Raw genomic sequence first — 24,222 nt, 5'->3', positions numbered from 1 at the left:
TTTTTTTTCGCTATCACTATACACTGTCAAAGTTGTCACCACGACAGTGAGTGCAGGGAGCGGACATGCACAATAAGATCACAGGAGCTATGATATGGACAAGCAGAGAGGTGAGGAGCACAGTGCACGATTCAATTTCCCTCTCTTTACCCCAAGGGATTCAATGTGTCTAGGAACAATGCATTCAAGATCTCGATTTGCTTGTGGCGATTGAAATGACTAGAGAAAATTGCCATGTGCAGTTACACTCCGGGTATGCGTGGTAGTCCACATTCATATACATCAAAGCAAAACAATAGACTGACATCTTGAAAAGCAGTGTTGACTTCTAACTTAAGCAGATAGTGAACACATTTGTGGGTTGCAAGATCTTAGCTCAGTTACTCCGCTTTTGCTGGGATATCCACCTAGGTAGCATTAGGAAAATTTAAAAAGTTCAAAGTTAACCCTAAAAACAGCAGAGTTTCCATGCATAATGCCTCTGTGAGGGCACATAGCAATCCCTCCCCTCAAAATAAAAATAACAGAACACATTAATTGTTGTTGATTGCAAGTTGGGTGAAGCTAATTATTAATAGTGGGATCTCCTCTTTGGAATTTGCTTATTTCCGACATGGGAAACTTAATCTATTTTATCAATGCAAATGTGTAGGTCTATTAAAGTATACTGCTTAAAGTGCAAACGTTCCAAAGGGACTTAAACTTCCCACTAAAGTAAGATTTGAATGTGGAAAAAAATTGAAATTGATGGCAAAATTCACAAGAATTTGTAAAAGAGAATTGTTTGGGATAACCTGAATATCCAAGAGTAATTTCAAGACGCACTAAAGTAAACTCCACTTTCATATGAGCATCTCCAGTATGCTCTGTGGATCTCCACATTTGCTTATTTGAAACTAATAATAAGCAAATCTATTAATAGCAAACAATCTGTTTCTAATTACCTCTAGGATCTGTGTCTTTTGGACCAAAGAAACAACCTTGACATGGTTGTGCAGTTCCTTGACTTGACCACATTTGCATTCTGTATTTAGCAGAATAACAGAAGGAACTAAGTATGGTATTACATTTGTTAGAAAAAGTACATTTCAGCTGATTTCTGATTCATTATATATTAGGATATTAGGAAGTAGTGTACTTTCATGCAGTTTTTGCAGCTATAACGAATTCTGGAAAGGCAAAATTTTGTGAGTTCAGTGCAAGGCCCCGTTTTTCAAATTCCTCAGATTGTCTACATTTTAAAAACGTGGGGTGCTGGGAGTACTACTTTGGCTCAGGCCTCCTTTGCACGCAGGTGTTTCAATTATCAATTTGAAAAAATACACCATGAAACACATTTGATGTGACTGCAGTTCTGGTTGATCGAAGTGGCTTATATGAAACCCTCATATGTAGTATGATGTGTGTATGTTTTTAGCTATGCTTGAACATGGCTACGTCATACGGTGGATCACCAACAACTAGTCATTACTAGAAGCAATATGGTGTGAGTGATACTATAGAAAAGGCTTTTGTGAGGTTACTGAGAAATGATATGTAATCAAATGTTTACTCTTAATTTACTTAATACTGCCTGTGTGTGTGGTATTGTTCAGATTGTCAAATCATGGGGGATGTTAGATGTCATGATGATTGCTGTTAGCCATGGACCGAGGCATATTTTTAGTGCAAACTGAGGAAATATATATTTGTGACCAATAGGTTTCTGCTCCCAAGGAATGAGAATTAGGAAAATATGCACAGTCGGACTGATCTGGAGCTACCCCATGCTGTACCATGTCACGTACAAGTTGACCAGGGATACTGTTATGCCCTCAAATTATCCTGTGACTCACAGGAGCCCTTACAGTGCCCACTGTTTTTTTTATCATAAGTGAGATGGGAATACAAAATGGTAGGATTGTTAAGGCCAGCATTTTGGTTAGTTTTCAGGCGAGAAAAAGGTGTGTTTTGTGCAAATTGCTGTAGCTCCTTTGGCATTACAAAAAGGAATTGTGTTTAATCAGTGGAAGATTGTAGAATGTAGATTTCCGACGTCTAGATACAGAGTAATACAAGGTAGCACTCGGTTTTCCTGAGTGAAGGCGTGCTGGCCTCTACTGCTGCCCCACCCACCCGCACCAGTCTTCATCTGAGAAACAGCAAATATGTGATTATGAATTTGAATCCAAAAGATGGGTGCTCAAACCTTTTACGGCTGCAGTGCTGGATTTCCCTGTTGGCAGGCCTACTTAAAACCTGCAGAAAATCTTGTGATCTTTTTAAAACGTAGTGTGGGAGTGTATCAAGCAAAGACATTCCGTGTCGATGTGTGATGTAAATATGGTGTTATAGGCATTCCCTTAATTCAAATATACAAAACAATCTGCATGCCAAAAGTTATCAAAAATAACATGGGATAACCTCTGTTCACAATAATGACTACTTTTCTTTTTTTCTTATCAAAGTTTTAATACCTTGCATCAAACAAAGGATAGCGACTGTTCAAAGAAAAATGAAAGAATGGCCTGACGTTAATCAAGGCTTTGGGTAACTCCAACATATTTAAAAAAAAAACGTTCCCTATCTGGCAGTCTTTTAATCATTTGAGTCAGTTCACCATATAGAGAGATCACTCACACTCATAATGGTGTGATAAAGATGCAGATGCAACAATAAATCACAACATTTGTCCTCTATATGTGACTGATTCCTTCGGCAATGCTGTGAGAGAAAAAAGAGACCAGGTTGTTTTGCGTAATGAGTGTGTTCTAGTATTTAGAAATGTGTAATGTAATATATGTTCTATCAATTTTCCCAACTCAGTTCAGATGGTCAGTGACCTAGTTAGAATTCCTGCTCATAGCTCAACACTCTTCCCTCTTAAGATGAGGCCCACCCTTTTAAATTACATTGTGTGTGTTTTCAATGAAAAATGTGGGTTTTGCCATCAAAATGTAAGGTCTTTGCTCTTAGAAACTGCAATATGTCCTGCCCACTTGAAATCCTCTGCAGATCATGGTAGACTTGATCAAACACAATCAAAAAATGAGAAATAACTTACAATAATGACAATACACCTCTGATGCGTTCTTTACAGCATATGTTTTGTAAACCTGCAAAGAATCTAAAGGCTTTGCTGCTGTTTACAGAAAATAATGACTTTTGACTAAATGTATTGATATAGCAGACTTTGGGCCTCATCACGGGTTGGGCAGAGTGGTAGAAATGTGCCAGTAGTGCTATTACTGCAGCATTACTGCTATGCCCAATCCTGAGGAGTTTGGGCAGAAAGTTGGGAGATTCATCTCCAGCTTTGAGCTGGAGGTAAATCTGTCGATTTCCACCCATTTCCAGCACATGTGCTGCAGCGCTGAAAATGCACAGGAGTCCTATGGACTCTAAATAAAATGGGGATTCACAGCCTTGCCGCAACTCGGGTTCCGGCGCTAATAGTGGCAGACCGAGTTGCAGTAACGCTATTTGCGCTAGGCTGTATCCCGGCAGATTTAACGCCGGGATACCACCCAAGTTGGAATGACCTTCTTTGTTGTCAAACTGGACATATTTTACTCACAACTTAATTACTCAGACAATTCTGTACAGATCACAAAGAATTTGGCTAGGTGTGTCAATGTCCAGATCTATGACACTAAGGGCCCGATTCATGGAATATTTGCCTGGTTCAAAGTGAATTTGCAGTGCTGAAAAGTGGCTTTGCACTGCCGACACAAACCCTGATTCATGGAACCATGCAACGTGTATTTTTGCAGTGCAAAGTCCGGGCAAAGTCAGCGCATAGTCATTTTTGTAGTTCAAAATGACTTTGCCCCGGACTTTGCATGGCAAAAATACACTTTGCACAGTTCCATGAATCAGGGTTTGTGTCAGCAGTGCAAAGTCACTTTTCAGCAGTGCAAATTCACTTTGAACCGGGCAAATATTCCATGAATCGGGCCGTTAGTCTGTAAGATTTAAGCAACAGAAAAACAAAACAATAAAAACAGGAATGTGCTTGAACAGAATGATTCCTGCACGATGTTTGAGCGCATCCACAAAGGTAACTCAAAGAAGCACAATATGCCCATAAGCATTATTGCCTGTGTGCAAAAGGCACATTTCTGTTAAGTACCAAAAATGTTCATGTGCAACTGCGCACATTACATAGTTTGTGAAATGACAAACATGCCTTTTAATGCAAACAGGCATTTTACTCATGGGGATGAGGCCACGAGACAAGCTCACAACCCAAAGCATTCGACCAACCTGTTCACAAGCAAGGGGATCATGGGAAATGTGCATGCAGAACATCAATAGGCCTTTTGCCTAGAAGCACCTTGATTCATGGATCCTTGCCATGGACTAGTTGCATCTGGCGTCTTGCCCATCATGACGATGCCCAACTTGAACTTGATCACGTGGGTTATTGGTGGCCCACATGAATCATACACATTGTATGAAAGCACAGGACAGAAAGAAGCAGAATGGCTTTCCACACACATTACTTTGTCAGCTGCACTGATCACTGACAGCAAGTGGTACTAATATCTACTATACCTAATGTGCTAAATCCTTTCGTCAGTGTTGTGTTGTATAATTTACATCAATACAATTGATCTAATTATATTGATTTAATTAATCATTGAAATAATGTACAAATTATTTCTGGGCGGTTACCTTCTATAAAGGCATTGTGTGACCATTTGGCCATTACATTTCATGGCTTTCGTCTTCTTGTAACAGGCTGCATTCTATTCACAAAAATTACACCGTACATTATCTGCTGCAAATTCTTTATTATACTTCCTTTATGGGATGTCCTGTCTGCTTTGCAGGGGGGCAATTTAGAATCGGCCTTATGAAAGTCATCCACTCTACTTTTGTCAGTTATGTTTTTCCATGAGTGTTTTACCTCGTTTGCATTTTTAGGTCCATGGCAATTTATTTCTCGGACGCTCCGATTTTGAATGTGCAAAACAAATCAGTGTTGTGCCGCTTCAATTTACACAAGCACACCTTGCAGGTGTCCCTCTTTGTGAATCTGGCACGATTTGCACTCAAGCAACATGTGCTTTTTACTGGGTGCATGTCCATTATGGAGCTAGATATCCTTTTCGGAATGAGTAATCTACAGCGACTACCAAATCTAAAATAACACCCCTTCCCATTGGAGTCCCTTCAAATGCCACGAACAAGCAATGGGCAAACTCTTGCACCCAAATCAGTGGAAGTCTATGCAGACCAAAGGACTTCTAGCCTGAAAATATTTTTGTTTGCTGGTACTGTGGGATGTATTTACCCATGCATCCGAGCCCTACCTCAAAACTGTGCAGTACTGACATGGAAAACCTCATGATGGCCAGAGCTTCCCAGAAAATGCATGAAGAATAGGCTGCCACTCATTTTGCCGATGTTATGGGCACAGAAGGACACTGCCTAAAACCACCATTGGACTACCCACACATTAGTCTGAAACCATTGGGAATGGCAATGCTGATTGCCAAATGCAACCTAGAATGGTGGGGAATTCATTTCTTAAATCTCAAAAATGGGTGCAGTACCAGTACTCACCACTATCCAAAAGCCGGCATTTTAAAACCACACCAGATTTTACTTTTTTGTGTAAAACTGAATGAACCCAAAGCAGGCTAAAGAAAGACTTACTGAGAGGTGGATACAATGTAAAGTGATATTCTGAAGTGACTTGAAGGTTTATAACAAGACTGGCTGAGCTGTGGATTGCAGCAGTTTAAGTGGCACTGGATTTAAAGACACTAAAATCGAAAATGTTTAGATTAAATGAGTGACCTATGTTTGGTGTCACATGCCTTTGTAACTGTTGAAATGTCATAGTTTTGCACTTAGAATCAGCATTCTAGCTGCATATGTAAAAATGTTATTTTTATTTGAATGCAGAAACTGGGGAACAGAAATGACAGCTTAAAGAGATTCCAATTTGCCTGGCAACTACCCCCATCAGGAGTGAAACTTGAGTCACAGCTGTGTTCCCAGGCCTAGCTGCCCTTTTGCTGCTCACACTAAGGATATGCCATCTATCTGATAATTGAATTACCTGTGCTCTACAGGAGCTCTGAGCAAAGCCCTGTCCTGGCTCAGGCAAAGGTTTTATTGGCAGGAGTCGTAAATGGTCGTAAAAAGTGGCTTCCTCCTGAGGAAAGGGGAGGGGCACTGCCTGTGAGAGCAAGCTGGCTTGGCAGAACTGGATAAACCAGTATTTCTACCTTGTGCTGAGAGGAAACCACACCCCTTTGGAGCCAGAACATAACTTTAAAAAGATGGATCATTCATAGAGCGGACATGTGAAAATTTTATAAATGATACCATAATTCTTGTGATTTTTCTGCCCACATTTTAAGAGGTTTTTCGACCCGGTGGTGTGTTCAGGGGGGTTTTAGCGGAAAAGTGGATATTACTCTAAATGTATGCATGTTAAAAATCTGAAACTTCATCAGTTAATGTCCATACTCCCTGCGCACATGTAAGTAAAGTTGGGTCAATGTCAGAAATTGAAAAATCAGTTAAAAAGTCAATTATCTGCCATTTCTGAATGCAAGCTCTTAGAAACAGCAGATTTGGACAGAGACATGGCTAAATTCAGCCACACCATGTATATGTAATTTCAAGCAACTGTGTAACTGTGAAATATGTCTTTTATTATCAAATATAGAATGTGTGCAATCTGACAGAGGAGTGTCCTATCTGCAAGCCATAAAATGACATCCCTCTGACTCACAGTTCATTCCCCAATCAAATGATAAATGGAAGTTTGACCAATTAGAAGCTGAGAGAGAGGTAGGGTCAGTGATGCTAGAACACACCCACATTCTAAACACATAAAAGCAGACAGACAGGACAGATAGGGACCTTCAATTCCATCTGCAGCGGTACGCTCTGCCGGAAAAATCCATACTTTACCTCCATCAAACCTCCAGAGAGCCAAACTAGAGACTTCAATCTATCCAGAACTAGAGACCCAGACCAGAGAACCAGAGAGAGCTGACCCAGATCACTGTGAAGTGCAGAGACCAGAGGCGAGTTTAAAACCTGACCAGATCCATGGCGAGGCCCATTTCACTCAAGAATATAGTGTGAGTACATAGCAAAACTGTGCAGAACCAATCTCTTAGTTAAAATAATATAATTCAATCTATTTAATCTAAGTAGAACTGCCTCCTAACTGTCACCTGTCATTTGTAAAGCTGTCACTTGTCATTTCCTAGTTGCAAGCTGCACTTGTCTTTTTGAACTTTAAAATTTCAAATCTGAAAAACGACCTTTACTTAATCGCTCATATCTCCGCGATCGTTTGTGCTAGAGACTTGCAGTAACTTTCATTTCGAAGCTGAGATCCTAGGCTTTCCTAGGACCCCAAAACGATAGAGATAGTCCTTGTGGTTCCTCTGTAATAGCGCTCGGCGCATCCGCGAATTTTACCGCGATTTGCAAATTTCTTCACATGTAAAAACTGCTGCTGCTTGCCTTCCATTTGCCAGAAATTCGTTTAACCTGCTAACTATCCCTGCATCATTGCTAGTGTGAGCCTGGACTAATATTAACTAGATACCACTCACCCTGAACCTCTGAAAGGGAATTAAAAGCATTTCCAGCATACTTCTCATCCATTGCTAGCACATATAAAAGCATTTGGGCCTGTGTTTTCAAAACTCCTATCTGTTTTCTTTAAGCTTGCTGGGGTGAACTGAATCACATTTGATTGCATTCTGAGAACTGTGTGTTTTCCTTCCATTTCCTTGCCTTGCATCAAGGGGGGAAGGGGATTGCCAGAGAAAAGTGATTACATTGTTTTGCTGAAATCATATCAAGTTGTTTTCTATACTGCATTTCATTCATTCAACCTTGCATTTCCTTGAACCTTATAAAGCATTCTCTACCACATTATACTTCTGTACCTATTTACCAGTGTGCTATCTTATCCATTTCATGTCAACTCATTAGTGATTATAAAGAAGTGTGCTAGTGCCAGATTCTCCGTTGTTAATATTTATCATATCAGATTAAGTGTGCTATTCAATTATTAATTTATTATAAAGTGTGATATATATATATTTTAAATTATCAAATAAACCTTTTAAACTTGCAAAACAGAACTACTTGTTGGCTCAGTGGGGTCAGGGGGATTCCAAGAGAGGGGTGTTATATAGGGGTAGTCATCCAGAACGCATGAACTGGACGTAAAGATATATCAATAAGGGTTTTCATTCAGTATTATAGACTAGGCGTTGACTTAGCTGTAGTGTTGAATTGAATCCTCTTACAGTACAACAAAATAAAAAGGCGCCTCGGTGTGGTATTTTTGCCTTGGAAATTAAGCAATCAACCCACACACATAAATACAAAGATCTGATTAGGCAATAGGGCCCAAGGAGGCTGCAGAAGCATGGGGGACACTTATGCAATGTAAGCAGACATGCTGCTCACACAGTGACATACAGCAATCAAACAGATGCTGAAGACGACACGATAACAGAAATAGATGCACAGTGATCCATGTAGGATAGTGTTGGGCCTCAATCCATATGTTTCTGGACAAAGCAAAGGAAAATACAGATGAGTATCCAAAAGACCCTTTAGTCATCCAGATTGGTGCATTAGTGAGACAATATGTACATTGAGATCAGGCATCACAAAGAGACTGCCTTCTCCCCAACTGATAGAAGAAGCGAGAATAGAATGAGCTGCTAATTACATGAAGAATGAGACAGTCACAAAACAATAGTAGATAACCAGACTCTTGAAATTTTGGCATATGCAGAGCCACCTACTCCTTGCAACGAGACCCCTATAAATAAGTAAAAGTATCCCAAACCATCAAAGCATACATATGGGAGACTATACTTGAGAAGGTCAAAGGCTCCAGGCTGTAATTAACTTGAGCTGGTCTTGAGCTGTTAAGCACAAGGCTAAAATGTAAAAACATAGAGGACAATGAAGCAGTCTCATATAGATTGTTGGCAGGTTACCCAAAATGAATGGCAGGTAACATCAATGACCTTTAAAGATAAGGATAATCGAATAGAATGATGGCCGCATTATAAGGGAGGGTTCATTAGAAGACACGCAAAGGAGTGCAAAGGGGGGATAAAACATGTAGAAAACCAGGTACATGGGTGGGAGGAGCAGGCAGAACTTGTAGGGAATTTAGATGGGATTTGCATTAATCAATTACTGCCCCATCACACATATTCATTTCCTTGACAAGATCACTGAAAGATGTAGCAAGGCAGTCAAATCTGACTTCAGACCCAGGTGCAGCATGGGTACAGCCACCACCAAAATGGTAAATGATTCGCTCCACATTCTTGTTGATGGACACTTATCTCCTGGCCCTCCTCGATCTCTCAGCAGTCTTCAACATAGTTGAACATTGATCCCTAATCCTCAAACTGCAGAGGTGTCTGGGCATCAAAGAGAACATCCACTGACAGTTGATGTCCTACATAGAAGGCGGCCATCTGTTATTCAGATTGGATACCTCCAGATGTACTTCATCTGATTTTTATCCAGAAGATTGAAATTACTTGAACACATGGAAGGGACTTGTTTTTTTAAAGACCACACTACATGTACCTCGAACAATGTGATCTATTTGACTATGTGCTCTTGTAAGAAGATCTACATAGGAAAGCAACATATGATAATCAAGAATAACAGAGCTTAATCAAAAACATGTACAAACAATGTACAGGCACCACTGGTTCAGCATTTTTGGGATTGTGCACATAATGAAAATGACCTTACACATTGAGTGATTGAAAAATCTTAGTTTAAGCAATAATTTGGGAAACAAGTTGTTAAGAAAAGAGCAAGAGTGGATATACAGGATAGGAGCACACACACAGGATGGGCTGAACTAAAAGATTGAACAGCCCCTATTACAAGCTAGTAATACATGATAAGAAAAAGCGAGTTCAGAAGTCATCAGTGACCAATTATATATAAAATGGCTAGCATTAATATGAGAAAAGAGCAAGAAGATATATAGGCTGCAAATATATAGAAGGGATGGGCCTAGTTAATAGATTTAATGATTTTACTATCAGCAATACGTTATCAACAGATTCAGTCTAGCTGTAATTAGGAAGTTCATAATGATTGATTACATGTAACAGTGGCCGTCGACCTAGGTGCTATAGGCTACGTGGAAAATGTTTAAATAATGGAATTATTTTATCATGTAATATGCTATGAGGAACAAACATGTTATTATATGAAGGGTATTGGTTTCCTATAAGAAAATACATAATTCTTCTGTCTGTTGCTAAATTACAGAGGTAGTGCAGTAGGTATCCTCTTTATAATGTTCTGGGAACAGTCTAGTTGTTCACATTGTGATGTGAGGAATCATGTGATAGAAGAATATGCTGATCAATGGTGAATTCTCTTTATAAGGGAACCCCAAAACATAAGCAATATTTGGTTGCTGTCAGAAGAAAAGGAATGGGGCCATTGAAATTAATATTATAATGAATGAAGGAGGTAAGAAATAGTGGCTGTGTATTGGAAATCGAATTGCAGTTCACATTCAGAATTGGAAGGTTTGTGAATATGCAGTACAGTTCTAATTTTTCATTTTAGGGTGAACATTAGACATTGGTGGAGATAAAGGCATACATTTACCAATGACGACTCAATTTTGGTGAGTAGACTTATGTTATAGTGTCTATTATCACTGGATGAATTATAGTCGCAGTGTGTAAAAAAATAACAAGGCATTCTTAATTTATTTTGGCATGTCTTGTTCGTGAAGGACTGAAAATTTGGAATCAGGTCCTGTTGAATATAATATTATCCCATTTAGAAGGTACGGTAATTAATATGCCACACGAGAGTATGATAATATTGTAAATGAGATGAGACTTTATATCTGTAATTTTTGTGTTTTCATTTAGAAATTGAGAGATTCTTGAAGAAGAGTGATTCACTTTTGGACCGTATTATTTGGAATTTGGTCCTTTTGAATAAAATATCCTCCCAATTGGAAGATCTCCCTGATGATGTTGTGGTTAAAAAGTACATGGGCTGTATGTCGAAACTGGTTAGAGGATATGAGGAAATATACAATATATATAGATTGTGAAAGACATGTCTGTGGTCTAGCTACAGTGTGGTAGCATGGAAAAGGATATACATAGGATGTGCTAGAAATATGGGTTACATAGGTGGTTGAATGGTTGAATTTTGAACCTTAATGTATGGTTTGTTGTAGTTATATTAACTATGTAAGAACTATGATGATATTGACGAACTGATATGAAGATGAAATGCTATTATATTTATCTATATTATTCGTTTTTGTATGCAATTAAATATGCACTCTTTAGTTTTTTTTTTATAATGTGGTAACCTTTTTTAATTAATAGGGAGCGTTAGTGATAGTGTTTAAATCATACAATCAATTAAAGAAATTTGTAGACACAGAAAGGTATATAACGATCAGTTATTGAGCATTAATTGGACTGTTCCCCCCACACTGCAACCGTCTAATCCCTGCAGGCATCCCCTACCGAAGTTCAACTCTCCTTTGCCTCCCAATGCTAGGTTCTCACTCAGTAAAAACCCAAAATAACGTAAATAAATAAAATTAAGCATTGAAGTCATAAAAGAAAGCCTAAGTGGTAGGATGGGAAATGTGTGGGGCATGGTAGCATTCAGGTTGAAAATATAGCAGTCTTAAACAGTAGTCACGTGGCTGATGAACACCATTTTCAAGGGTTCACAAAAAGAAGTGTCAACTTCAGAAACAACCACTAGATGGCAGACCACTAGATGGATTCCAAGTATGTGATTCTATAACAGGAGCAGGTTATAAAAAATAATGTCAGAGTACATTACTAATGTCAAGTACTTATTGTTTATATCGATCTACTTATGGTGTACTTGATTATAAAATCTTTAAATAAAAACATTAAAATAAAATACAGGAACATTGTACGATCTACTCTTTCCTATCAGATCGATGCACTTAAGGAAATATTCAATATGTATTCATTAATTTTAATATTTAAGATGTGTGCACTACAAATCACATCAACTCTATATTGCACCAACTGCAGGTTCACCCATCCCTCTTCTCCATGTTTCCTGCTCCTCTCTAACATGATGCATCTACCCACACATTCTAAAACGCACATTCAAGCACTTTACATGCACATGCTGTGGATGTACCACATTCTCCTCTTCTGCAACTTGACTTTCAATAAAAAGCATGGAATCCTTACTGCTCTTCTTTAGGACCACCCGCTCGTATTAACTTGCTTGAACTACTGGCATAGACATTGGGAAATACTACTGCAGTGATAGCATCAGGTCTGGTCTACCCAATAAAACTACTCCATGACCATTAAGGCAAAGTATGTGATCAATCTGCCCAGAGACATTGTAGCACATTAAAAAGAATAAAACCTTTTTACTAATTGAGTAAAAAGGTCATTCTCAATCCGATTGTGCTATTTTCTGGGTGCGTAAATAATGTTTTTTTACCAGAAGATTTAGTTTATAATGCATACTTCTATGCACCTAGTAATTCATGTAACCCCATGTCAAATCATGTTGTCTATTTTTATTGTATTTTTACAGTCTATTTTTGGGGGACTATTTACCTATTTTAAAGAAGGAAAAGGCTTTGCTGGTACGCTGCTTATGGAGGACAAAATATTATTGAGGTTCAACGTTTTATATTGGCACAGAGAAACTGCATCATTAGCAACATTTTTAATACCACTCCTCTCAATACCATTTCTCTAGGAGTTTTGGCATAAGGCATTTGCTAAAAGGATTCCTGTTTGTTCTAAAACTAATGAGGAGAATGGGGATTAGTTTGAGCAAGTAAGGTGGTAGGCTTAAATATTTCAATTCAGGAGCACCTCAACTTAAACTGTTAGTAGAGAGATAACAACTATTTGTTTGTAAAAAGTCAAATTGAAACAGGGAGATTTTTTCCAATCTCACAGACTGGAGGAGAAAAGCCTGATTTAAAAAAGTGTTTTTCAATCAGAAAACCCCTTTGAAAAACGTTTTGTAACTCAGGCGCAATGTGTCTGGATATGTCTTTACTTTTTCTGCATTCACTTTGCCATACATTCCCTTTATCACATTAACCTCTTCATATATTTACTTCTTCAGTCTTTCACTTCTTTTAACATTCACTTCATCATTACCCAGAACTTGATCGCAACCGTAACCTTACAGCAAACCTTGCCATATCCGTTGCCATCTTGGCAATGTGAAGATGAAGACTAAGCAGTAAGAAGCATGAAGAAGTAAATGTCTGATAAAGTGAGTGTAGAAGAAGACTTTTAAGGTGAAGTAAAGTGGGGATAACATGTGTCTTCAACTTGTACAGGAATGAAATCAATATCAACACAAAACATATATCCAGTTTGCATTATTAATTTTCTGTGGACTACATTTCCTCCGGCGCAACATCCTTTTGCTTTGTAGGTTTCTTTTAGGTGCCCACATCCTGTTTTACAGACAAACGTGATCTGCTCTGTTTTAAGGCATGAATTAAAAGCCATTAAAGTTCAGACCCTTTCAGGATCCTATTGAAACATTCGACTAAAGAGCAAATTCTATTGGGCGAAAAGGATTCATTTATTGCAGAGTTTGCCTAACGTGCCTGCTTGGGTCATTGCTAGTAAAATGTGTTTCAACTGGGTCCACAGAAGCAAGCATGTCCTCACTCTTAACTTTGGGTCTGCCGTAGTAAAGCAGGTCCATACTTCAAATGTGGGAATCCTCCAGAGGTCCCCACAAGTACAGAAATGGAATGCTGCTGAGCTTGCAGGCTTTCGAGAAATCCCTTAAAGAATTGTAAATGAGGTTCAGTGAGTGTGTTCGAAGAATGCGCAGGTTGAGTGCAATATAGAGTCCGTGTGAGGTAGAGAATGACGATGATTTAGAGAATGTGTTAAAACAATTCATGTGAATTGAAACTTTGAGAAAAATAAACATAAATGCTCCAGGAATTACTCACTCCTGTGCTGTACCAGATCAATATTATAAATACACCCAAAAAAGTGTATTCACTTAAAGGGAGGCTCTATAAATAACAAAACTGTTGGTCCTAATTGTCTGGGAATACATTTTTCAAACTAACTAGTATCCGCCCCCCAAATAAATGGAAATAAAAATAAATTCCCAAGGGCCCACTTGTGCATACGCTATTCCGATTTTTACATTCATGGGTATGTTTCGAAATTAAGTCCACAAACACATTTGATGAGCTATTTCGCTCACATACAGCTCTACTAGCGGAACAACAGTGAGCCTTCTGTACCAATTGAAGCTGTTCTGCCTTCACTTTTATTAGAACACATTTTACGCTGCTCTGGTAAAAGCACAGGCACCACAGGCATGTCTGCAGCAATGCATACCTGGGTCTACTGCTGGCCAGTGTACCTGTGCCACCATTGTATCATTGTTGCATTTAAATTGAAGTGGTGCAGCTTTCCATCTAAATCGAAATGGTGTCAATGTTCCAAAAGTAAGCAGGCTCAAACTTTAGCAAACAAATGTCATACTGTGCAGACAAGAATGTTAACAAAACCTTTGTCAAACTTCCACACATACGGTTCTCTTTTGAATTCCCGTGTTCGTGTCAGGAGCAGGGTATTCTGTAATCGATTTGAACAAATGATCCTTCTTCGAGTGCCCAAAGCTGTTTTTGCTTAGAATGCATAGAGCTCCTAGGTTTTGGAGGACTATTTTGCATGGACTTTCTGTTTGCTTGTGTTATATAACTGGTAAACTGTAGTGCTTGTTTGATTTCGTTGATGGAGTGGGTTGTTCTTTTTTCCCTACTGTACCCAGAGCAGCTACTGTTGTCAACAAACGTGAGAGGGACTCCTTGAATTGATGCAGATGGATGTCAATTAATGGCTAATTGCTAGAGAGCCAATAGCAAAGCAGCCATCAGCAGACCTGGAAGTGATGGAGGATGTAGGATACATATTTTCCATCAATCAGTGGTCATGGGATTCCGATTTGCCTTTACAAACTAATGTATTCATGTATAGAGATGTTAAGCACATTCATATCTTGCCATAAACGGATGGCAGCAAGTATTAGTTTTATGTATTATGAATTATGATAATGCTAGTTTTGATGTTAAGTGATTGGTCTGGACAAATTGCAGGAGTTGAGGGAGATGGCGATTGCGACGTGATGGAGGTTTAGGGGGAAGTGTCGTATAGGAACTGATCTGTGATAAGTATATGTGAGGAGAATAGGGGGATTAGTGTGAGTGGGGCGATTCAGTTATTTATCTTGACCTTGTTCTGTATTTGAATTTTCATACAATGTTAAATAAAAACAAATATTTAAAAATATACTATCAGTGTGTACCATGAAAAGAATGACTGAGAAATGTCAGGGAGAGAGGGGTATGGCTAAAGCAGGGGGTCTGATCCTTCACAAGTCAGTAAAAAAGTAATGACAGTTTCATTTAAAGGTTTAAGAAAAAGATACGTATATCAAAAATAGTCACAGCGTTGCCATTACAGATGTGTGTAACAGGTTGGCACTGAAAGTTATATTAAATGTACATACCAGTGTAGAGATGGCAAAGGCAAAGGCCAGGCTTAATTAATGAATAAAATGGAGGCTAACAAAAGTGGCAGGGACTTGCCTGCGGCCGTGTGTTCAACTAGAAGTGTACTTCATGACGTTAAGCGTGGGGGAGGGGGAATCAGAAATAGGGATTGAGTGTTTGTTTCAAATGTATAGCAAGAGAGCTGTGCAGCTAAAAAAAAAAAAAAGGAGCACATTTTATGATATGAATCTGAAAACAATTCAAAGACAGCAGCCAATCTGAGTATTTCCAATATCTCAGAAGGTTGCAGCAAGTGCATCAGCTTCAGCCGACCTGGATAGCATCACTTAGGTGACCTCAGATTCTCTGAGCAGCCTTGAGTTTGATGGCACAGGTTTGAATATGCTAATAGTACGTTACAGACATCACGGGCATTACCCCAGAAGGAACACTGAATCCAGCATGCAGCTATTTATCTTGCAGGGCTTGGGACATCCTTATCTTGTGGAGGCTGGTGTATCACTATGGCCGACATTACGCTTTGCTCATTCTGAAAAAACACTGTGGTTCTCCTCTCTAATGTGACGAGAGGCAAATACATTCACTGCACATGTCGGTATGGCCTTCTAGCTGAACATGGTAGTGTCTGATTGGCCAGGTCCTGGGGATTTCAAGGGATGGGGTGATCTGCCAATGCAACCTAAAAACTCCTACAGAATATATTCACTGGCGTGACACGCGATGGTCCCTACCTGTGACTGCACGTTGGCTCCAACCTGCGCCCCTTGGTAAGAATCCCCATTGAGTGACTGCACGCTCATGAACAAATCTCCAGAGTTTGACATGTTAAAAGAACTGGAAGAACCTGGAAAGGAAAGAGCGAGGCACCTGAATCAGAGAAAGGAAGAGGTTCACACCCTGCGACGAACAGCCAAGAGGAAGCGACTCATGCAAAGCTACAACTCACGCTACCACACAGACAAGGACGGCAGCACACGACAAACAAATAATTAATCAAGTCATATTAGTGAGAGTTAGAGAAGCAAGCAAAAGGGTGCAAAATGGAGGTTATAAAAGCAACAAAGTTGGACAAACAGGAATGATTATAAAGAAAAGTCGTTAGATCCCTTTAATAATCAGGATTGCAGTCAGGTGTGGTTCGTCCTAATGCATTTGACAGCAGGAGTTACCCAAGCAATGCATTTTGTACACTGTGCTTTCACAAGCCTAACGAATGTTGCTTCTCGTCTCTACCCCATATCTGTGTCAGCCAAGCCCCAGAACTGGGTTGTAAATCCACTGGACAATATACAAGTATTTTAATAAGAAATATGCAGATTTCTAGGAAATATCATATATATGTGGATATGACATTGAAAAATATGTTAGCTCAGACAAGGTATCATTAAAGCAAATATCCAAACATGAATTGCAACAGCCCAGTGCTCAAGTTATTAGGCATTAAGCACTGCAATGCAGGCGTAATCACAGATAATGGCCTGCCATCAGAGTTTAGGGTCCTGCTCAGGAGGTCAGGGCCCTAGCAACAATGACAGTCTAATACCAGGATAACTGAAACACTTACAATGCGTAGTGCTGTTAGCCAATGCTTGCAGACATGACGTGTCTTATGAAAGGCTTCTTTCTGTTGTTAGCTGAGTTAGCTGGGTATCACACTTGTAGCCCATGCCTTAAAAGTCTGATGACAGATCAAGACTTTTAATCTCCAAAGAAAGTCTTTCTTTCTTTCACTGCATCAGGGAGGACACTCTTCCTGTGGACACTCGTCCTGCTCTTAGTGGACTGCTGACTAAACACAACATAGCTTCCCGGGCACTGCCTCCAAGATCATGGTGATGCTCTCTGGACCCCATCTCACCTCTCAGTGGCGATGGAGAGCTACATGCCCTACTAAGGAGGAGAAACCATGAGAGATTGCCTGAGGAACATTACAAATGGGGGCACTGTGGTGAATGCTAAGGGCCAACAGTAAGGCACACCGCTCAGAACCATTATCCATGTTGACTGTATTGCCTGTCATTCTCTCCTCAATTCTTTCCTCTGCCCAGTGCCCAATCATGGAAACACCAACACCTCTCTTTGCTAGAAGTCTTCACCAACCCCTTTTCCTCTCTCGTATGTTTTGGGGCCTACCACAGCAGCCTCTTTCCTCCCCCTGATTCTCCGAAGGCACTCGCGGTCTGCAATGCAAACGCTGTCTGAAGTAGATAGAAGATAAAGTGATGAAATGTCTGGAAAATGTCTGGCTAGCAAGCAGTTAAAGAATTCCAAGTAATGCTTTAGTCACGCAAGAGGATCAACTTCTCTACATTGACTCTTTTCAGCAGTTTCAGGAGCATTATTTATGGTGCTTCGACATTGGGCATCTGCATGCCTAATAATGTCTAATCTAGACTAGCCTTTTCTTATGATCTGCAGAGACAACTGCCACAGTAATGGCAAAGGACTTTGTGGAGAGCCAATACAAATTGAAATGAAATGCCTTGCCTTTAACAGAGAAAAACCGGCTAGCCAAAATTGAATACTAAAATCAGACAGTGCGCAAATGTTTAAAGTCTCGCAGACTTCTCATCTAAGAAACAGAAACAGGACTCCAAATGTGCTGCTAGGACTCGCCTTCAACTAATTTACACAAAAAGTGATTCTTGAGTTTTACTAAAAGAAATGTGCATTCTACTGTAACAGATCTAAAATGAAAAAAAAGACCTGCAGGAAAAAGGCTGTACTATAAAAAATGGATTCATTTTAATGAAATAGGCCTGCAAAGGTTAACGTCAGAATAAGGGCTAGCCATACTCTTTTTATTGTTAACTATGTTGTGTTGCCACCTATACAAAATGTAAATAAAAGCCCTGCATTAAAAAAGATACACAAACTAAAGCTTGAACTAACAAATCGTGAATCTGCAATCCCGACCCTTAAGTAACCACTACTGAACTAGACTTAGTGAGGACACGCCACATTTGGCCGCTCCGACCCGTTCCTTCCAGATTCACCCCTCACCCAACATCTCCCTTTTCACCCCAATAATTCATAGCCACACCATTTTTGGTAGATTATCAAAATGCTGCAGCTGCTTTAATTTCGTGAGAGTTAGCTCTCAGGTGATCCGCATTGACGATTTCAGCCGCAGGAACTGCGCTGAGCTGGAATCACTTGGTGCACTGTGTTGTCCAGGAAGCACTTGCCTCCCTAAACGCCACTGTTTGCCTTTGATGGCGACAGCCAGTTAACATTGTTCCTCAATTCCTGTGCCCAGCTGGCTTTTCCGACCCTTCCCCATTGTATCGCTGACCCTTGTCCCTTGGTGTCAGCCACTTGCCCTTTGGTGGCCGATCCCCCCTCACCTGCCTTCCCCAGGTCCCGTCTCCCCAGGTTACATTAACTATAGCCAGGCTTCCCTTACCTCGCTTGCAACTGCAAGATTCCTCCTTTTTCTTTGCCCCCATCACCCGCTTACGCCCATGCCTTCCCAAGGTCTTGTACCCTAGGGGGCGTACTGGCTCTCTCTCCCTCCCCTCCCCCTACGACTGCTGGACGCTTTGGGCCTTCACAAAATCTTTTCTCTGTCAATACAGTAGGTAACTGTTACAACGCCTCTGAAAGACAGCAACAAAACAGTGTGTCAGACAGTACATGTAATTTACATATTGTCCCCCACCATATCCTTAACCTAAAGGTGTGGGCAGGTGGGCTTGTCTTCTCGATATAGTTCCTTGACCCCACCCAGTACCCCTTCCAGGACTGCCCCCGCCCCAACTGGATGTTCCCATGGTCCCCCCTTTATCTCATGCCCTCCCTTCTTGCCTGGCCCATGCTGCCTTTGCCATTAGCAGGTCGTGGGTTTCCAGTGTGGTGGGCATCCCCCACTAGGTGGGGGGCTGCCAAGGCCTTCATATGGGTGTTGTGGCCCCCTGGCTTACTGATGGCCTGAAGAATCTAAAAGCTTAGTGCATTGCAGTATCCGTAACCAGGGAAGGTCAGAGTGCACTGGCTTCCATCTTGTGGATGAGATGCGTGTCTGCTAGCCTGCCATGCTGCCAGACTCCTGGGTGAGCGCCACAGTACTGTCGCTTGGAGATTTGAGACATCCATTTACAAACGTGCTTGCAATAACGCTGATAGGCTTCCCATTCTCATTAATTGCTCGTAGACCCTATCAGATAAATTAATCTGCCCATCACCGAGTCCTCTGTTGTGCTCTGATTTCACCTTGTTATATATAGTTGAATATTAACTGTATTTCTGGGTTTTTAGGTGCTGTATGAGAGCATGAGCAATCCATGTTTCAACAGGCTGAATTGTGTGCAGTTTTACTGTCTGTACATGAATAAAGATGCAGGGTTATTATATAATGTATGATATTGGAAAGCTGCATATGTAAATGAATGTGACCAGGCGTAATTTGCATGCAATCCTACAGAAGATACATTTCATGGTGTCCAGTCATCATTTTGAATGCAAAAAAATCGAATGCAATACATTTGAATCAAAAGGACTGGAAAAAAAACTGAATGCCTTTTATTTTGGCCAAAAAACAGGGGTTTGGGGGTGGCCCCCAAATAAATAAAAAAAATGTTAAAAAAATGCATTTGATTTTTTTTGTGGTCCTTTTGTTTCGAAAGTATTGCATTTCCAAACTTTGTATTCAAATCTTTAACTATAAACCACGTTTCATGCAAGCACGCAGATGATTCATTGCCGATTACTTGTTTCGGTTTCATGTTTATTTATTTATTTATTCATATTTTTAAAGTGCACAATCAGCCCAAGGGCATTGTGGCGGTGTTTCATAAAAAGCATTGGTCTGGTTACAGAAGAAGGCATAAATGGTTACAAGGCAATTTGTTTAGCAAAAGCATAATTGGTCACATGGCATTAAGTACATACATCATAATGGAATGTCTAGAACGACTTCACCATTAATGAAGAAGACTGTTATTGTTCTGCAAAACTGGGGGTGATACAAATGGTGTCCTACAGAGGCATACAAGGGATTATTAAATCAAACTTTGTTGCATTTTGTATTTATAAGCTTGATAGGTTTGACGCTTCAACCAGAGGCACCATACTTAGAAACAGATAGGATACTCAGTCCAATTTCTTTGTGTTTTAATAAACCTACTGAATATATGCAGATAGTGAAAAGGTTTGGATATTGGGTGAGTAGGGTGTGTAAACAAGAAAAGGGGACACATGAAATATACTACAGCGTATGTATTAAGCCAGAAATTGCTTAATTATAGATCTACATCAGGTTTGCAAAGGTGGGGAATTATGTTGAAAGGGCAGAAAGGTTGGGTGGATACATGCATTCTCTAGCTACATTGGCCTGGCCTGGAATACTTCCTCTGACTGGACTGCCTTGATGTTGAGAGGAAGAGCATTCTAGTGGCGGAGGGCAAGTAAGGTAAGGAAGCAGAAGAGGAAGGCAGTGCTTGGGCAACGCGAGTCTGAGGGGTTGTTGAGGGCTATAGACTAGAGATCTTGTGCAAGAGAGTAGAGAGAAATGTATTCTTCCAGGTTGTGGTGGGCTAGGACATGGAAAGATTTGAAAACAAGGAGCAGAGACGTGACAAGGCATGGATTCTGCATAGAGTGGCACCCAGCATGGTGACCGTAAACCAATGTGGGGGAGGACTTGGGTAGCATGGGGTGGGTGCATGTGGGAAAGCTCTGTATTTTATTGAGGGGGAGATAGGGTAGAGACGTAGGCGTATGAGTAGGGTAGGGCAGTAGTGCAGTCTATTGAGAATCAGAGTGGAGATGAGACTTTTGGCATACAGGTGGGGCAATCATCCTGATATTTAGAGGGTTGAATTTGGCTACAGTGGCGAGATTATGAAGTTTGAGTTTGCCGCACCGCAAAAAAAAAGACCCCAAGGTTGCAAGCCTTGGGCAATGACAAGAGGAAGGGCTAGGGCATGGGAGGGTGGTCTTTACATTAGAGGCAGGGAGACAGAGGACTTTCTTTTTTGACAAGTTTAGCATCCGAGAACACAACGCCATCAAATGACAGGTGGCAGACTGACAGTTGTCGATATGTTCAAAGTTAGTTATAAGCGGCGAAGGACACATTTGAGAAGAAGATCTGGCTGTCATCAGAAAAAGTGGTATGAGAAGTCAAAGAAAAATATCTGCTTGTCAGGGGGGTGTTGTGTAGAGTAGGAGGCATAGGACTAATTCACTGGAAGAGCAGCAGGAGAGGAGATGTTAGATTGGCTAGAGAAGGAGAATGAGTTGTCAGCGAGATATGGGGCCACCCAGGATATAAAGCAGGGATAAAATGCAAAGGACTACCAGGGCTTATTAAATCAAGGCTACAACACAGAGAAAAATCTATGAACCCAGGAATGCATTGAGCAATGCAATATATGTAGCAGTCACTCCGGCAGCCAGTAGCAAGTAATAGCAGATGAGGCTGAGGACAACAGGTGGAGATTATCTGACAAACTCAAAAAAGCAAACATTTAAAAGGTTTCCAAATCAGTTCCAACACAATTCTGAAAAGGCCATCATATTAGAGTCAATAACCGCCATCTGGACCCAAGTTTGATGACATATAGAATGATAATTTTTGTTTCACTAACGACTAAAGAGAATTTCACCAATGAGCTTTCTACTCGGCCTCTGACCTGGTTTGACCCAGATAAACAGATTATAAGAACATGTACAATATGCGCTCTGGCAAATGCACTTGATGACAGGCACTGCACGTTCTGTAGGGGACACTCACTATGTTCTGTATGGTTGTTACTAATTAATCCATACGTTTCCATTGGCAAGGAGGCAGCATTCACAGACACAGTACTGCACTATGAGGTGCATATTGAAAGTATTACTGTAAAGCAATATGTGTGTTTGATGGCTAGCATACACATTTAACATTAAGGATGGGGAACAGTAGTGATGAGCAAAACAGTGATCTGTCCAATATTTGTTTTTACCGAGTCTATCCAGTGATCACACACAAGATAGCATTTCTGTCAAATGAGTGGGAGTGCTTGGAGCACCCTTAACATCAAAAGTGTATTATACAAGCCATGCTGATAACGATGCTGCCACAATGACAGAAGACAGACGCGCGACAGTGCTTGCTGATAATACGGTTCTACGTGATTTCGCCAACCTATTTTTTGGTCGTGGTACTTTTCATCGCCAGATTTTACATCGCCAGAAACCCTGTTTTTGTTTGTTTTTTTTATTCTGGGGTGGGTTCCCCCCTCCATACCCCCCTTACTATTATAATAATACCCCAACCCCAACAAAACACCCCCATAATAAAAAAATTAAAAAACAGGATTTCTGGCGATGTAAAATCCGGCAATGAAAAGTACCACGACCAAAAATAGGTCGGCGAAATGCGTGTATACCGATAATACACCCTGATTTTGCTTCTGGTAGATGCAAGAGAGAAAAATCGGATGCCATCGGCCAACAATTTGAAAAAAGGAGGGACAACATGGAGACAGAAATGGCAATTGCAGAAGGACAGTGCTAGAGCCCCCGTTTCCCCCAGCCTTTGACAGCGTGTGATACCACAGATGCCTTGTTTGGAAAGCAAGTTTGATATTAAACCTGCAGCATTTCAACACTTGTTATTTATTAATTATTTATCCGGCTGTCATATGTTACAAACTGGAGCTCTTTTTGTTGGATCAGCAGACGTCTCTGTGCATGACCTGATCACGCTAGGCAGCACAGATTCTAGCATCTCTGTGCAGTGGAAATCTAGGGACGGAAAACCTGAACTTGCTCCACTATAAACAGTACCCGACCAAGAGAGCTGCAGCCAAAGATGAATACGACATTGCGCATTTGCTTTCCAGTGCACAATATGAAGACATCTGTCCACGAATAGTCCAGAGCTAGCAGTCTATGGCTGGAGAAATACCGATGGAAAACTCATACTGCAGCGCCTAGGAAATGACTGGGCTTGCTCTGCGTGTCTGCAAAGTCTATGCGAGTCAGACATGCAGCAGAATTGCAGGGGTAGGTGATTGCACAAATGCAGGCCCGGAAGAGAGTGGAATAAAGCATCCGTGGCTGCTCATATTGTCTAGTCCTTAGAAAAGGTTAAAACATGTTTCCTCTTATGACAAACCGCTTTATTTTAATATTTGCAGCATTAGTTTTCAATGTGTGCCTTTTGACTTTGCAATCGTTTATTACTGACAACAGCGCTCATGCTTCAGTTTACTCCAGGAAATGTGTCTGTGGCAATTATTCTAACATCAAACAACATATGCATTTTTAAATATTTTATACTTATTTCCCTTTATAACTTTTTATTGTATGCCCTTTCTGCCGTTTTTCCATGTACTATTCAAATGCTTCAGGTCAAAACCTAAAAATGCTTCATCAGGATTTATTCTGATGCTAAACACTGTGTGCATATTTAAGAAAGATTGTATCGATATGTTGCTGGTCTTTCTGTGTCATTTTGTGATACAATACAGTGAAAATTCTTCATAAATAAGACAACATTGTGTTTCAATCAGCTGAGGCGTTTGTCATTATTGGGCTTTTGTCTAGTGGACCATTGTAAAGGAACAGGGTTTATCCATTGTGTGCTTATCCAGATGTGGGGCACGTAATTAGTAACCATCCTCCATACAATGACAACCTCAAGTTTGCCCTTGAGAGCG

General features: G+C 40.4%; 1 protein-coding gene across 1 annotated transcript in view; it reads right to left on the bottom strand.

Moving 5' to 3' along the window:
* Positions 1 to 24,222, bottom strand: part of LOC138558149 (pre-B-cell leukemia transcription factor 1-like) — a 597,254-nt gene that overhangs the window by 24,970 nt on the left and 548,062 nt on the right. Inside the window, exon 8 of the mRNA XM_069642665.1 lies at positions 16,306 to 16,418. Coding sequence (XP_069498766.1) covers positions 16,306 to 16,418 — 113 coding nt within the window. The remainder of the gene's footprint in view (positions 1 to 16,305; positions 16,419 to 24,222) is intronic.

The sequence above is a fragment of the Ambystoma mexicanum genome, chromosome 1q (genome assembly GCF_040938575.1).
Source record: "Ambystoma mexicanum isolate Mex_15411 chromosome 1q, UKY_AmexF1_1, whole genome shotgun sequence".
NCBI lineage: Eukaryota > Metazoa > Chordata > Amphibia > Caudata > Ambystomatidae > Ambystoma > Ambystoma mexicanum.
Note: the sequence above shows the minus strand (reverse complement) of the source record. Positions and strands in the feature narration are given on the sequence as shown.